At 38.7% G+C, this 14,482-nt stretch overlaps 1 protein-coding gene across 2 annotated transcripts in view; it reads left to right on the forward strand.

Annotated features, from left to right (window-relative positions):
* MTHFD1L (methylenetetrahydrofolate dehydrogenase (NADP+ dependent) 1 like) overlaps window positions 1-14,036 on the forward strand; it is a 137,322-nt gene extending 123,286 nt beyond the window's left edge. The window contains exons 27-28 of one of the 2 annotated variants that reach the window (XM_079299279.1): window positions 10,161-10,269; window positions 13,841-14,036. In XM_079299279.1, coding sequence (XP_079155405.1) covers window positions 10,161-10,250 — 90 coding nt within the window. In that variant the 3' untranslated portion in view covers window positions 10,251-10,269; window positions 13,841-14,036. Of the gene's footprint in view, window positions 1-10,160; window positions 10,270-13,840 lie in introns of those variants that run through there. The other variant, XR_013773499.1, reaches the window with a different exon arrangement.
* The last annotated feature ends 446 nt before the right edge of the window (window positions 14,037-14,482 follow it).

Below are 14,482 nucleotides of genomic sequence, written 5' to 3' on the forward strand. Positions count from 1 at the left end.
CAGTTACCAATTTCAAGTTCTATTATCCTGGCAGCACCTCAGCTCCTTTTGGCAAATCATTCAACCTTCTCTGCTTCCTAACAATTTAAAGTGGTGATCTTATTCTATTTATTTCCCAGATGTACTTGAAGTATTTCATTCATATGTGTAAGTACTTTGAGAAGAATTATAAGTAAAAAATACATAAATCTTTATTATATTATGTAAGGTTCACATTTCTAGGATAAAGGCTGTGCTCTCCATCATTAACAAATTTTTTTTTTTCCTTTGACAATTAAATCTGTCTTGACTGCTTATTAACTCATGGCTCTCTCTCTCAGTGAATAGAAATTAGGGTTTTAGTATCTTCTTAGAGAAACTTTAAAAATCAGTACTGCCATAAGAAAGTTAAGTCCCATGTTCATGGATAGAATTTTTTCCTTTCTCCTTACAGCTTTTAGTGCTGTTAAGATGGCTTACAAAGGAGCTGGCTCTTCTGAACACTCGAGTTCATCACAAGTCAGTAGCTTCAGCCTTTTTCAAAGTATTTCTGTGTTCCTTCATTTTCCAGGAGAAGTGTGAGCTCCAGCATAGGTTATTCAAGGTTTGCTTTTCTTAGCAGCCTTCTGAAGACTTCTTTAAATAGTAGCTGGAAAACTGTTGATCTAAATAATATACTTCTTTTTTCTACTTTGATCCTTGTCAAAGGGGACTGCAGTATATTCTGGTATGATTCTAGAGGACACACTATATTGAACAGTGTGTAGTGCCAGAGTTCTGTGGCAGAATTGTGACTCAGAATATCTGATTTATGCAGACAGTTTAACAATTTGGCATCTTTGTATCAATTGAAGATGGATTCATTCTGATCTTCTGGGTTAGGAACAAATAGAAAGAAAAAGCTTTTGAATTCTTCAGTGCAGCTAAGATGGCATTGACCAAGCATATTAAAACAGTAATTTGTCTAATTTGTCTGGAGAGTGAAACTGTGTGGGGTTAGAAAGCATCCATATCCAAAATTACAATATAAAATTCTTTTTTGTCATTGTCTGTTTCTTGTTGTCTTCAGTCTTCCATGAAATAGCATACGCTAAGTAAATTTAATTAGTAAAGAGCAAATAATTTGAATTGTTTGTTCAAACAACAAGTGACATGAAAAAGTAGATATAGAAACTTGAACTAACAACCTTAGTGATGCTCACAGGTCAAGGTTTGTACATGATGGCAGTGCAGTGGTAGTGGCTGTTGATGCCCACCATGCTTGATCATTCCTTGGAGACAAACTTCCCAGGCTCTTCTTTCTGACACTTCCCATGATACCTACAGACCAGAAAGCAGAACTCTGCCCCTAAAGTGTAAATCCTAGCTTTCATTGTGTCTACTTAGATGGGACCAGCAAAGTATAGTCACTTCCTCTACCACTTTTTCCCACTTCTGTTGTTTTGGGGTGGTTTCCAAAAATGTCATACCCTTTGGTACCACCAAGGTCATAACTGGTTTAAATCAAGTAATGAGACCAAGCCAATTTGGCAATTTAACAGGTAACAATAGTTAATTTCAAGGAGTTTTTTGCTAAAATACCTTTATGTTCTTTAGAAGCAGTTCATCCCATGTATGTGTACTCACATGTATGCACATGCACACATCATCATTGCCTGATATGGTGTTTCCTAGGAAACTTCACTTACTCAGATATCAGCTTAATGTGCTTTTATTCACCACACCTATACAATCTTTTTTTATTTTTTCATGTTGTAATTTGCCATGAAATGACTGGATGATGCTCTGCATGCTCCTCTAGTATGGTGTGCTGAGAAGAGTGAAGTTTGTTGGCATGTTGAGCACACACATTTGCTTCTCATGGTCTACTGCTGACACCATCTCCAGTTTCTGGGCTGTAATTGAGGTTTGCTAAAAGTTATGAAGATTTTAACCAAAATGTTGTAGCACAAACTGTGACTTGCTCCCAGGGTTTGGCACTTCTAAAGAAACACTTGGTACAAAATAAACAGAGGAAATGAAGGATGCCAGTCCCTGAGCAAATACAAGGCAAATACAAGCTGAGATGGGTCACCCAAAATCTCTCCCCTCCAAATACCAAAAAACTTGCTGTTTTCAGCAAAAACTGAGCTGTTGGCACAGTTTGGATACCTCCTCTTTACCAGGAGACCCAAACACTGAACAAAGCAGGAGAATTATCCGGGAACATCAGATGATTTAAGTATTCCTGTTGCTGAAACAGCACTTGGGAAAAATGCCTTTATCCTCTGGATTTATTCCTTCAGAGGCCCATTTCCAGCAGTGTCTGATGTATTGGACACTTTTCAAGAATGGGAACAGCCCTGGGAGCATTTGACATTAGGACTGAGCTGCAGGGAAGGATTTCTTCTGGATGAGGAGGTGATTTTGTACAAGAGGCAGTGAGCAAAAGTCCTTTGCCAGGGATTCTGTCTAAAGCCCAAGAGGGAAAGGAAAATCAGGATGTAGGCCTTGGTCAAGGGAGCAATTACTTCTAGAAATGGATTTGAGTGGGCTGGGATGAAGGAAGTGTTTTGGAACAGGTCACCTGGAATTTGTCCTCATTTTTTTCTCACCCCCTTCATTTCCCTCATGAATGTTTGTTTTTCTGTGGGGTTGTTTGGTTAAGTTTGGTTCTGTAGCTTTCATTTTTGTAGTATTTTGTTTGTCAATTATCCTGTGTAGGGCAGAATGCTCTGTGAAACATGGTGTGGATTGTATAGAATATAGTACACTCAACTAACCCCATCTAACATGCTACCTCAGAGAAGTGTGTTTTTCAATTAAAATTTAATACATTGTTTCCATTGTGCTGTTATATGGGGACCATTTTATTCTGCTTCAAGTGTGGTTTTATAAATTCTAAGATTAAAATGACTTGAGAGAACTCTGCCAAGAGAAACTGCAGTCATATATGTGAGTCATAAATATTTTACTTAATTGGGAAAATTGCTCATTCTGTTACAGATTACATCTATTCCTAAATATTTTATTTAATAGCTAGAAAAAATGTCCTTTCTGAGTCTTTGGTGCTTCAGCACATCACTAACAGCAGCATTTCAGTTTCAGTGGTATTGCACTGCCTGATTCACTAAGAAATCCTTTGCTTCCTTTGGGATACGCACCCAAAGACCTCTCCAAAAGCTGTGCTGGACAGATGTGGACTATTGTGTGGGTTTTGTTTATTCCCTAGGGTGTCCAGGAGATCATTTTTAGGTTCAGATAATTCCCAGTCAAGATGAGTGGTTTGTTGGATCCTGGTAATCCTTCAGAGGATGTAGCAGGGCACAGGTTGCTTCTGCCTAACTTGAGCACCTGGCAGCAAGGCCAATTTGGATTGTATAATCAATATTCAGTACTTTTATAACTTCATCCAGATGCTGAGAGCAGAGGAGCAATGTCCATGCATTTCGTCGTTGTAAATCCTTTCACAAAAATCGAACAATAGCCAAGAATGTGTAAAGCATCAAGTAAGAGGCAATTATAATAGAATAATTGATGCCAGATGGACTTCTCCACCTGATATCAGTCAGCATGCCAGTGAAAAAGAGTCATTTACTGCAAGGAATACTACAGCATATGTTGAGGTAGCATCAGCATCTTTTCAAACATTATTTTAACCATTTTGAAAGCTGCTAATGTGTTGAGTTTCTTGCTGTGGTTGTTCTTAAACATTGCAGTAGGATTTTTTTTGTTAAAGATTTCCTGAGAAGGAAATACGATCTTCTCTCTCCCCAACTCCCGTGGCCATCATCAGGTTTGGCAGATTTTCATTAAAACTTAAAAATAAACCATTATTTAAATACTAACTAAAGATCGTTGGTTAGCAGCTTTCAGAAAGCCTTTATCTTCAGGCAATGAAAAACAATGAGATAATATTTTCTTGAACATTATGTAGATGTTAAAGTAAAAACATTAAAAAACATTGCCATTTCCAAAACTTAATTTATTAGTTTGTAAAGGTTGATATTTTTTGAAGGAAGAATGAACTTGCCTCCATTATGCATATGTTTTTCCTATTATGAGATTTAGAGGTTTGTTTGCTTTTAAGAGGTGGTGAAAGGTCACTTGAGTATCATTTTGGTTTGGTATAATTCCCCTCTGTAATACATGGTGGTTGGATGGGATGAAGACTGTATTGTGCATTTTTTTTGTTGTGGACATTTCAATCTGATGTTCTTGTAAGGAGGGGGTGGCGTGCTATTTTCTTAACTATTCTCTTTTGTTATTTTCATGTAATTATTTTTGTTTCCACCATTCAAAACCTGAGCTACCTTTGAAGTGATAGAGCTCTGCAGAGTGGAGGAATTTTCCAGTTCTGTGGAACAAACTTCAAGCTGATCCTGGAAATACTTAGTTATATGGTGCCTAATTTTTCTGTACCCTTTTCACCCCAAGTGTCCAGTTTGAAGATTAAATAAGTGACTGCTCACTGAAGTGTTTGCACAGTCGTGTGCTTCAGAGTGCTCTAGTCCTACCCACGACCCTCACTGCATGAAGTGTTTCCAAATACAGGTTTGACATGAAGAGAGCAGGCACCATGAAGGATGCAGTAGAGAGATCTGCACACACTTCTTCAGCCATGCAGTGCAGTGAGATGATTGTTAATCTCTCTGTCCTGCTCCATGGGCTGCAGTTCCCCTGGTGCCAGCACCACAGTCACTGGGAGTAACTGGCACTCAAAGCACACCTAAGGCAGGCAGGACTGGAAACCTGGAAAGATTTCTTCAGAAAGTAATTCCATTCACCTTTGCATGCCCTGAGACTGACAGAGGCACTGAAGTCGAGCAGATTCCTGGTGGTGGATCTGTCTTCCAGAGCTCTAACTCACACTAGGAAACGTTATTGAAACCCTGAAGCGTAGCTCCTTCGTGCTGTGCCTCAGGATTCCAGCAAGTTCTGGCACGTTGACCATAATGCACACAGGTTTACAGCACTATTTATAAATCTCTTGAGTTTCCTCTTGTATTGTTTCTTGCTGAGGGAGTGTGGGACATGCAATTCATCCCATCAGATTTTATTGAGGAGTTATCCGCAGTCATGTGCACGCTGGATTCTCTTGAGAAACAACATCTGTTTTCTGCAGTATTTCAAGTTTGAAATGGTTGTGAGTTGTCATAGCTTGTTTAATTAACAAAAGGATACAATTCCAAAACGTGAATTACTTGCATTTCTTGTCAAACACAATGTTAACTACATAAGCCACAGAATAGGGAGGTTTCCTAATTTGCTGATTTCTCAGTATTTTCTAATGAGTTGTTTGCCAGATTTTATGTAAGTACATTTTCCTCTGGTTTTCTTTCTCTATTCAACAGAAACCATGTTATGCCTATAAAACAGACACTTCTTGTCTTATACGTGAAAAAGACACTAAACATGAGCTGGATATGGTCCTTGGGACCATCTGTTTTGCAAATTGTGCCATTGTGCTAACCCTGTTGAGGCATCTCAGGTTCTGTTAGGATCTTTTCATATAGATAAATGAAAATATAATATAGATACATATATGGATGAATGCATGCTTGAAGGCAGGATATCAACTGCACTATATGCATTTGTATGATAAAAAAAAGGAAGCTAAGCAGCTGAGTTCCTCATGGGAACACAAGAAATGTGGCTAGCAGAGTCTTGGTGCTTGACTGTGTATAACAGTTATGTAGATCTCATGGCCAACTCAAATTACAGGTCAACACATAACTGTAATTTAAATGAAACTTAGTTACTCTTCCAGTGACTTTGGTTGCATTTGTGAATGGGGTGTGGAGCAACACTTTCATATGGCTTTCTTGAAGATAACTGGCATTCTCCATTTGTAAAGAAGTTCATTATGGTTTTATGTTTCAGTCATGTAAGTAAACTTCTGGAGGATCAGAAATGCCTAATATAACAGTAACCTTCAGGCATTCTTAACTAAAATTGTATTTTATCTTCCACCATCTGTGCATTTCCAGGAGTGTAAATGATCCTTAGGATAAGCTGACTGTAGGACTTGCTGCTCTTGCCTCCTAAACACAGAATGGCATAGTAACAAATAGCATTGTATTTTGCAGTTATCTTTCTGCAGTTGATTTGAATGTATGGACAGTTGCACAGTTTGTAGAGAAAGTGGTCTGTTCCTAGAAAACTAGCTCCTAGTAATTCCTAAATTATTTGTATAACTTTTTTTCTTTTTTCCCTGCATGAAGCATTCATATGAATTGCATTAAGCCTTAAGGTACCAAGCTTATGTCTTGTATTCTCCTTCTCCCAGGAAAAGTGTGATAGTAGCAATTTTATTCAAATTAAGTGCTGATTATTTCAGCCGTCTAAATCCAATTTGTGATTTTCAGTGGATTACATGCTGTCATTCTCCACTTCCTACCCTGTTCTTTTCTCACAGCCACACTGTGCAGTGTTGCATAGCTACCAATCTACAACCCAAATGTTGTTATATTAAAATGGAGAGTTGTGCTGCTCTCTGGGCAATATATAGAGGATGTATATTTTATGAGATGCCAAGCAAGCTGCTGTATGACTATAAATTTCTGTGGGTTTTTCTCATGCTGAACATATCTGCTAATTACCAAAGATTTTTAAGCATATTTTCTCTTTCGTAGTTCATTCTGCTTTTTTCAAGTTTTAAAAAGAAGTCATTTGTAATTAGTTATTTCAGGAAGCCTTGGAGAGGTGGAGATAGTCTGTTGGGCACTGTGCAGGTACAGAATGTGCTACAGCCAGGGGATGGTTGGCTTTCACCCTCCATGCACAGAAATCTGGCTCTGGTTACTGAGGTCAGGGAGAGGGATCCCTCTGGATCATGCCTGCTGAAATAAAGACCAACTCACTTATTAATGACTTCATTCAGTATCATGGAAAATGATGAGAGAGAAGATCATCCTGAGCCTGCAGCCATGTGGAAAGCCAGTCAGGTGAAGCCTTGCAGCAGACTGAGCCCTCTTTTCTTCCTGCCTTTGTGGTTGAAGGAGAGAAATGGAGGCTGGAGAGGGAATAATCAGTTGTACTCTCCTCAGCCAGCCATCTCCTCCTATTGGCCTTGAAGTAATGACAAAGGGAAAGATTCTTCTGCATGCTACCTCTATGTGTACAGATAATGAGAGCAGAGAGTAATGATCATAAATCTACATGGCTTTGCCTGCTTGAAAGTCTAGGCCATGGGAAAAATTACAGTACATACTTTATTTTCAGTCTGTAATTCACATAAGTATTTGTCCCAGAGTGTTTCTTCTGGATGGTTTGTTTTTTGGGTTTTTTTGCCTTGTACTTCATTTTATGCAGCAGTAGTTTTAATTCAAATGAACCTATTCCCTTTTGTTGACTTCTGTTTTCAATATGAGAATAGTTGTTTTTTCCAAACCAGCAAAAAACTGGTTTGATATTTGCATTTTTTAAAATGTATTTTTTAATAACTTTTCATTAGTTAATATGGTAGAGTTATACTGATGTAGAACTGTGTCTATGAAAGAAAAAAAAAAAAAAAAAAAAAGAAGGGAAAACTCTTCTAAATTTTCTAAAAAATAGTTTAAAAAATAACTTGGAATTTGGGAGTTTGTTTTCAGATGTGAAACTGCCATACACAAAGTAACCAGAAAGTTGTCTTTGGCAATTTGTTCATTCCCCTCCCAGTGAGATGTAATTCATTAAGGCAGTTGCTTGTCAAACATTAACTCAGAAACTGGAAGGAATCTGAGACCGAAAATAATTAAGTAACCCTAATGATGTAGTAGTTCAACTACCCTGGCCAATGGATAAAGAATAGTAGCAAGGTGTTTTAGTACTTAGCTGAGATGCCAAGGCAGTGTCAGCCAATAAATGATGTCAGGCGGTCGGAGGCAGGGCTTGGTCCACGCAAACTGACAGTTTTGTCTTTTAATCTTACTACGTACCATAACAAAACATCAGGAAGGACTATATTTAAAAACAGAGGAAATGTACTGAGCCACTAGAAGAGTCATTGCATTGTTTTTCCCCTGGGCTAGATCTCAAGTGAGATGATGGCTGCGCCAGTACTGAGCTCCCAAGGCTCCCCCTTCTCAGAATGGGATTAAGCTCTGAAATGGCAGCAGCATTTACTCTCTGGAGTAAAAGGCACTGTGCTGGGGAGGTCTTACATTTTGCTTGCATTCCCATGATGGAGTCATTACCTGAGTGTTTGGAGCAAAGCTGAAGCATAAGGGAGGTCCTGACCCCTTCCCTGAATATGCAGCAGGTCGGGTTCACAGGATGAAACACAGAGCAAAGGGTGTCCTGTGAGTCTGGCACTCTGGAGCAGCTAGCATGGTGGTCATAAGTTTTTCCTCTTTGTAGGCCAATTATCCTGTTAGGGCTTGCCTTTGGCCAGAGAAAACACTGTAGCTGAGCTGTGCTTGCTAGGGAATTAGGGAGGATGGAGGGAGGAGGTTGCCTGGCTTTGAGCTGTGTGCTGGAGAGCTGGAGGTGATGGCTGGCCACAGTGTACTCTGGCTGCTCCCCTGGGGCTGGCTGTGATCTGGTCATGTGGTGAGCACATTTAGCTCATCAGCCAACCAGCCCTGGCCACAAAAACATGTATTGACACCAGTTCAGCGTGTTGAACAAGGTTGGTTGCAGTAACATTCCAGGGGTTCCCAGGGTGAAATTTCCCTCTTCCAGCAAGCTGTTTCAGCTCGCTCATGAAGACAGACCCTAATCTGACCCTTTCTGTAGGTTATTGTGTTTGGACTGTTTCTATACTCAAGCCAGTATATTTTTTTTCCTACACAGCCATGTTTGAAGGTTACTTCCTGTGGTCAGGTTAACCACCAGTTTTCATGAACTCTGCTGACTTGCCCTGGAGAAAAGTTCATTTCCCAAAACCTAGCAAATAAGTTTTAATGCTTAAAGACTCTCGGCCAACAAGCAGTCAAACAAAGTTGAATTTCAGGTTTGTTTTGAGAGATTGTAAGGTCTTTCATCAATGTGAGTATTAATATAGGGTCTATTATAGAAGGGGCATTCTCCACTTTCTCCACTTATGAGGTTAAGATATCAAAAGGGTTTAAGGAGTCGTTAAGCCCAAATGCTGCTTTTAGAGTTCCTTGAATTAGTGGAAATATAGTGAGATATTCAGGGTGTGAATCCAAAGTGAAACAAGTTGGTCTAAATGGGTCCTGTGTTAAAACTGCCCCACAGGCACAGCCTTTACACTGTGCCAGTGGTGGCACTGGGAATAGGGAAGCCCTTCCTGGCTTAAGGAGCTGAAACAGGAGAAAGTGAAGCAGATCAAACACCAGCATTATTTTGCCAAACCTGTTCTCCAGACATCTCCTTTGCAAGGGAGGAGCAAGGAGTCCTGGGGCAGGGACTTGGGTGATGGGGGAACCTCTGATTTGAAGGGGCTTAAACTGTTGTGGGGCACCTCAAGATTTCCATGTCAGTCATGTGCCTTTAATTGCTGCTAAAAATGCCAATTTCAAATAATAGTATGAGTACCCTGAGCAGAGCTGTAGTTAACTGTGTAATTTAACTCTGTGAAACTATTGATATGTTTAAAAGTATGCAGATGCTAGTGTCTTATGCTAGATCAGGATCTTAATTATGCATAGTTTGAGATAATTGGGTTGCTTTAGCTTCATATCTCAGCCTGTTAATTCTAACTACTAAATTAGGATTCAGCTGTAATTCCTGTATGTTTAGTAGAACTATTTCAATTTGCTCCTGACATTAGGTAAGTGTTGTGATTAATTCTGCTTCTGTATTCTGGTTTTCTCTGGGAGAGGACTGAAATCAACACATTCATATCACTGGGTAAATTCAGACAATTGCATGTTTGCCCTTCGCTGTGTGATTTTTTTTTTTCAGGAGATATAAATGGATAAATGTTCTGGATAAATATTTTGAGGAACAAGCAAGTCCTAAAGGGTGTTCATTTTGTTGTAGAATTTGTTCTTAGCTTGCTGTGCTAGCCTGTATTTTGTGGCTTTTGTTTTCTCTTTCTTGTCTTTTAGAAGCTCATACTTAAAATTAATCCAAAAAGTACCAAGTTTGACATTTTTAACAGAAACAAAAAATGTGGTAAAGATCACATCTGTGGTCGAGCCTGTGTTGAACAATCCAACCTTTCTCTTAATCTAAGGTTTACATGCAAGGCTAGACTGATGATCTGCTCACAGGTGCAGGAGTATAACTGAGTGTCATTGTTTCCACAGATGAGCACCATGCCAGGACTGCCCACAAGGTCGTGCTTCTATGACATTGACCTTGACCCCGTCACGGAGGAAGTGAAAGGATTGTTTTGAGAGTGACATCCAAATTCAGGTTGGTCAACAGCCTTCATCTTTGTGTTCAGCCTGGGGGAGGATGTTCGTGCCTGGTATATGTGTGAGAAAGGTTGTCAGGAGTTGATCTAGGCTCTACTTTCAGTGAGGATTTCAGACACTTTTGGGGGTATATTTCATAATGTGCAGTTTATCACATGGGTTTCTCATTTGCTGAATGGTGACTGGCACTTTGCTGTTGTCCACTAAGGGTGCCTTTGGGATTTCTGGCACTGTCAGTTTGGCATCAGGAGAGCCAGCTCTGCAACTGTACTGCTCTTGGCTATGGAAAAAGCCAGTCTGAAGAAACCCTGTCATCTTACCTCAAAAGAAATACTCTTTGATGTACACTCACGTGGCAGTGTGTGTCTGTCATTACTTAGGTATCACGGAAGTATTTCTCAGTTTGTTCATGAGCCTGCTTTGTTTTTCATGTTTTGTTTTCATAGCTGCTGTCATCTCTCTCAAATGGTAATAAGCCTTTCAGGAACACAAAGCTGTCCTCTTAGCCTGTTTTTCATGCTGGATTCTTTCCCTTTTCCTCGAAGGTTGCAGTTCCCCCACCACCTCCTCCCTTTCTCTAAGTACTTAATCTTCTTTGTGTCCTGCTTTAATTTTGTGCAGCACATGTTCCTCACTTAAAAATACAAGATGTTATGAAAATATTTCATGCTACTCCATTTTAACCTTTTAACATAATAAGTGGAGTAAGAGAGAATGTAACCCTGACTGAAACAAACCATGTGTGCCTGTCATGGGATTCTCTCCTTTCATCACTTAGCTCTCTCCCCCAGTAGATTGGTCTAGAAAGAAAAAGGGTTTTTCTTTTTTTAAAACAGAGCAACACTATTACTATGAGCTAATAGGACTGTGATGGGACCCCAGATCAGCCACAGCTTTGAGGTGGATGTGCCCAGGAGCTTCAGCCTTGCTTTAGCAGTCCTTTCTTACTGTGGATTGAGAGAAATCCACATTTCTATCCATTTTCTATTTCTCTGTTTTGATGGATTGTTCATAGGAGGGGAGAGGTTTGCACAACCCAACCAGACCAAGTGAGCTGTTCACATACCCACACACTCACATGATTGCCACAAAGTTCAAGTAAAATCTGGTGAGAGCAGATTCTGCCAGTTTGTGTGTGCCAGTCAAGACAAGCAAAAAGCACTTAGCTTGAAAGTCAACCTGCATTACCTGTAATTAAACCATCCCTGACTGTTCTGTAGCTGGGTATTGTTGGCATATATCCCATTTTTGTTACGATTCTCATGATATGTCTGACAACTTCATGCATACATATTGATTCATCATGTGTCAGCCATGTAATTGCTTCTGAATCATTTGGAATGACTGTAGAATCCTAATGTAAAATCTATATGCAGATTCACATTGTCTGCTTAATTGGGTGTTTGCTGCCTAGTCTTACATAAATCCATCCAAACCAGGGACTGATGAGTTTGGAAGAACAACAGTAATTAAGCAGACAAAATACTCCATTCCAACTGTGAAGACCTTTCATTGGAAGATGTGCATGAAATGAAAATGTTAAACTTGGCTTTTTGTCAGATGTAAAAAGAAATGCTATCAAATCACAAAAACATAATAGGTAGGAAATAGCGTATATAGCCAACTGTTAATAAATTATTTTAATTTCATTATGGAGGTATTCTTGGCATCTAACAGATGAATGATTCATTAAGCTTAAGCATTTTAATGAAAAAAACAGCTTGATTATATATATTTTTCATCAATATAGGCACATGGTCACCTGTGTTCCTACCTTTAACAATCTAAATAAATGCCCTGAGAGTTTGGTAATACCCTGTGAGCACCACACAAGGTAGTTAAGTGTTCATTAGCTCTCAAATTCTTCTGGTTTGTGTGCTAGATTTGTACATTGCTAATTTTGGAAAAAGAGAAAAATAATTTTCCTGTGTAGTCTTTACTCTCAACTTTCTGTGGAGAGGTTCAGTAGTACTCTTTATTTTCACATTTTCACTGAAGTGAACCCACACTGTAGGTGATATTACACTTTGAGGTATTTGTGGGTTTGTTTCTGAGATGGCAGATCAAGGGACTCTTTAATTTAATTTGAATTCTTCAGCATTTTAGTATATGAAGTAGTATTACTAATAATGTGGTGTTTTGCCAGCTCATTACAGCTGATTTAGATCTTTAAGATGCTTTAATTGAAAAATATTTAGAAATTGGTAGAACTGCAGATGTTTTATTATAAACATGCTTGCAGAGTTAATATCCTCCTCTGCAATGTATATCTTCCTCAGACCTGTGAAAGAGATACAGGCAGAAGTTCCTGCTTCTCAGGATGCTCTGTGAGGTTCTGGTTGGGCTGAAATACTGGGTGTCATTTGCCACTGTTTTTTCTCTACCACTTCACACCAGTCATTTGAACATGCTCTAAAAAGTCATAATAGAAAAAAACGTTATCATAACAGCTCTGTTTTTCTTTGTTGACAAATAGCCAATACATGGACACACAATATTGCAGTCTCTCTGTAGGAGCAACATGATCAAGAAAAAATGAAACATTATTGTACAGAAATGAACCCAAAGTAATCTGGCTAGTCTTTCATCACTGGCCACTGTCCTATTTAAATTACACTGCCCAACTCATAAACTAAGAAAGTTGAAATTGTTTCCTTAGGAGCTGTCTGTAGAGAGCACCAGTCAGATTAAGTCTTACATGGAGACAAGTCTGCCAATAGGAAAAAATTATATTTAAAAAAAAAAAAAAAAAAGTAGTATTTGCTCAGTGAGGGGAAGTTGCAAACTGGTCCTGCACAAGTAAAGTCTGTTAAGGACCCTGTGAGCTCTAAGGATCCCTCCAATTTAATCAGTGGCAGTAGGTGCCTGCTTTTACTGTGCAGACTTTGATTATTTGTGTTGATGGCAGCAATGGGGAAATTGTTCTCAGCTGATTGTGACTTCCTAAGGCTGCCACTGTCCACAGTGTCTGATGTATTCTTGCACTTTTCAAAACTACAGAGCATCAGAATTATTTTAATACACAACATGGATACTTTGTCACCCTCAGAGCTTTTCTGAACTTGAGAGGAATTTCCAGAGCTCTGCCTGTGGGCATCTTCCTGGCCATAAAGAAGTCCATAAGAGCAGGAGACCAAAACTGGTGATCTAAAATTGCAAACTATTTGTTAGATGTTTTCATCTTAATTTATTCAGATGAGTAGAAAGTGTGTTAAGACCTTTCCCTTACATCCACAAAACTGAGCCTATGAAAAAAAATTACTTCTTTTAGTCGCATTCCACAGTATTAACTTTCAGTCAGCAACAATTACTACAGTAATGTGCAGTCTGAAGTCTGTATCATGGTGGAGTACAAGCACAGAATTTTGTTTCTCACCCAGAAAGCTACACAGATAATAAATAGGAGGTGCATATGGCATAACTATACATTTTTGTTTATTATGGTTAAGGCAAAAATATCCCATTTCACTGAAGCACTCATTTTAGGTGGCAACGCTTTTTTTTTTTTCTTTAAAGAAAGCAAAGATATCTTGTTCCAATGTATAAATTTCTTATCTTTGTCATTCCAGAAGCCTGAAAATTAAGAACTGCAACTTTCCTGTTTCCTGCAAGTAGAAGACAAAAAAATGAATCTGAAATATTCCTGTTATGTCTCTGGAGGAATGTCAAGATAGACCAAAGAGCAAAAGTTTACTCTTTCTTCTGACTAGTTTTTATGATGAAATATAGCTGTAAGGTTAAAAAACAAAACAAAACAAAAAACCCCATCATTAAAAAAAAAAAAAAAAAAAAAGAAAAAAAAAAAAAGAAACAAAAACCAGCAAGCTAAAGCTTTACTTGCTGTAATGCAGGGAGCTCTTTACTGGGGCTTACGCTTGTTTGTGGATTAAATGACATTGAAAAAGAGCAGTTTTTCAAATCAGAGTTTTTGTCTTTTCTCTGAGGAGTGCACAGAAGTATTTCCTTTATCTTGGCTATCTACTAAAAACTTGTGTAAACATGATTCTGTTGTGTGACCAAGCCTATTTCTCTCTGAAAAGTACACTTTTGCTCCTGGCATTCAAGAGCTGAAACTACACACAGATTAACTGCACATTTTTGAGTTATCGTCAAGCGTTGCTCTGGATGCGTTTGGGCAACAGCCAAGCGTCAAGCAAGGAAGATATTAAACAGAGAAAGAACAGAGCATGTATTTTGTAAAAAGTTTTTAA

This window comes from Erithacus rubecula (assembly GCF_903797595.1).
Source record: "Erithacus rubecula genome assembly, chromosome: 2".
NCBI classification, from domain to species: Eukaryota; Metazoa; Chordata; class Aves; order Passeriformes; family Muscicapidae; genus Erithacus; species Erithacus rubecula.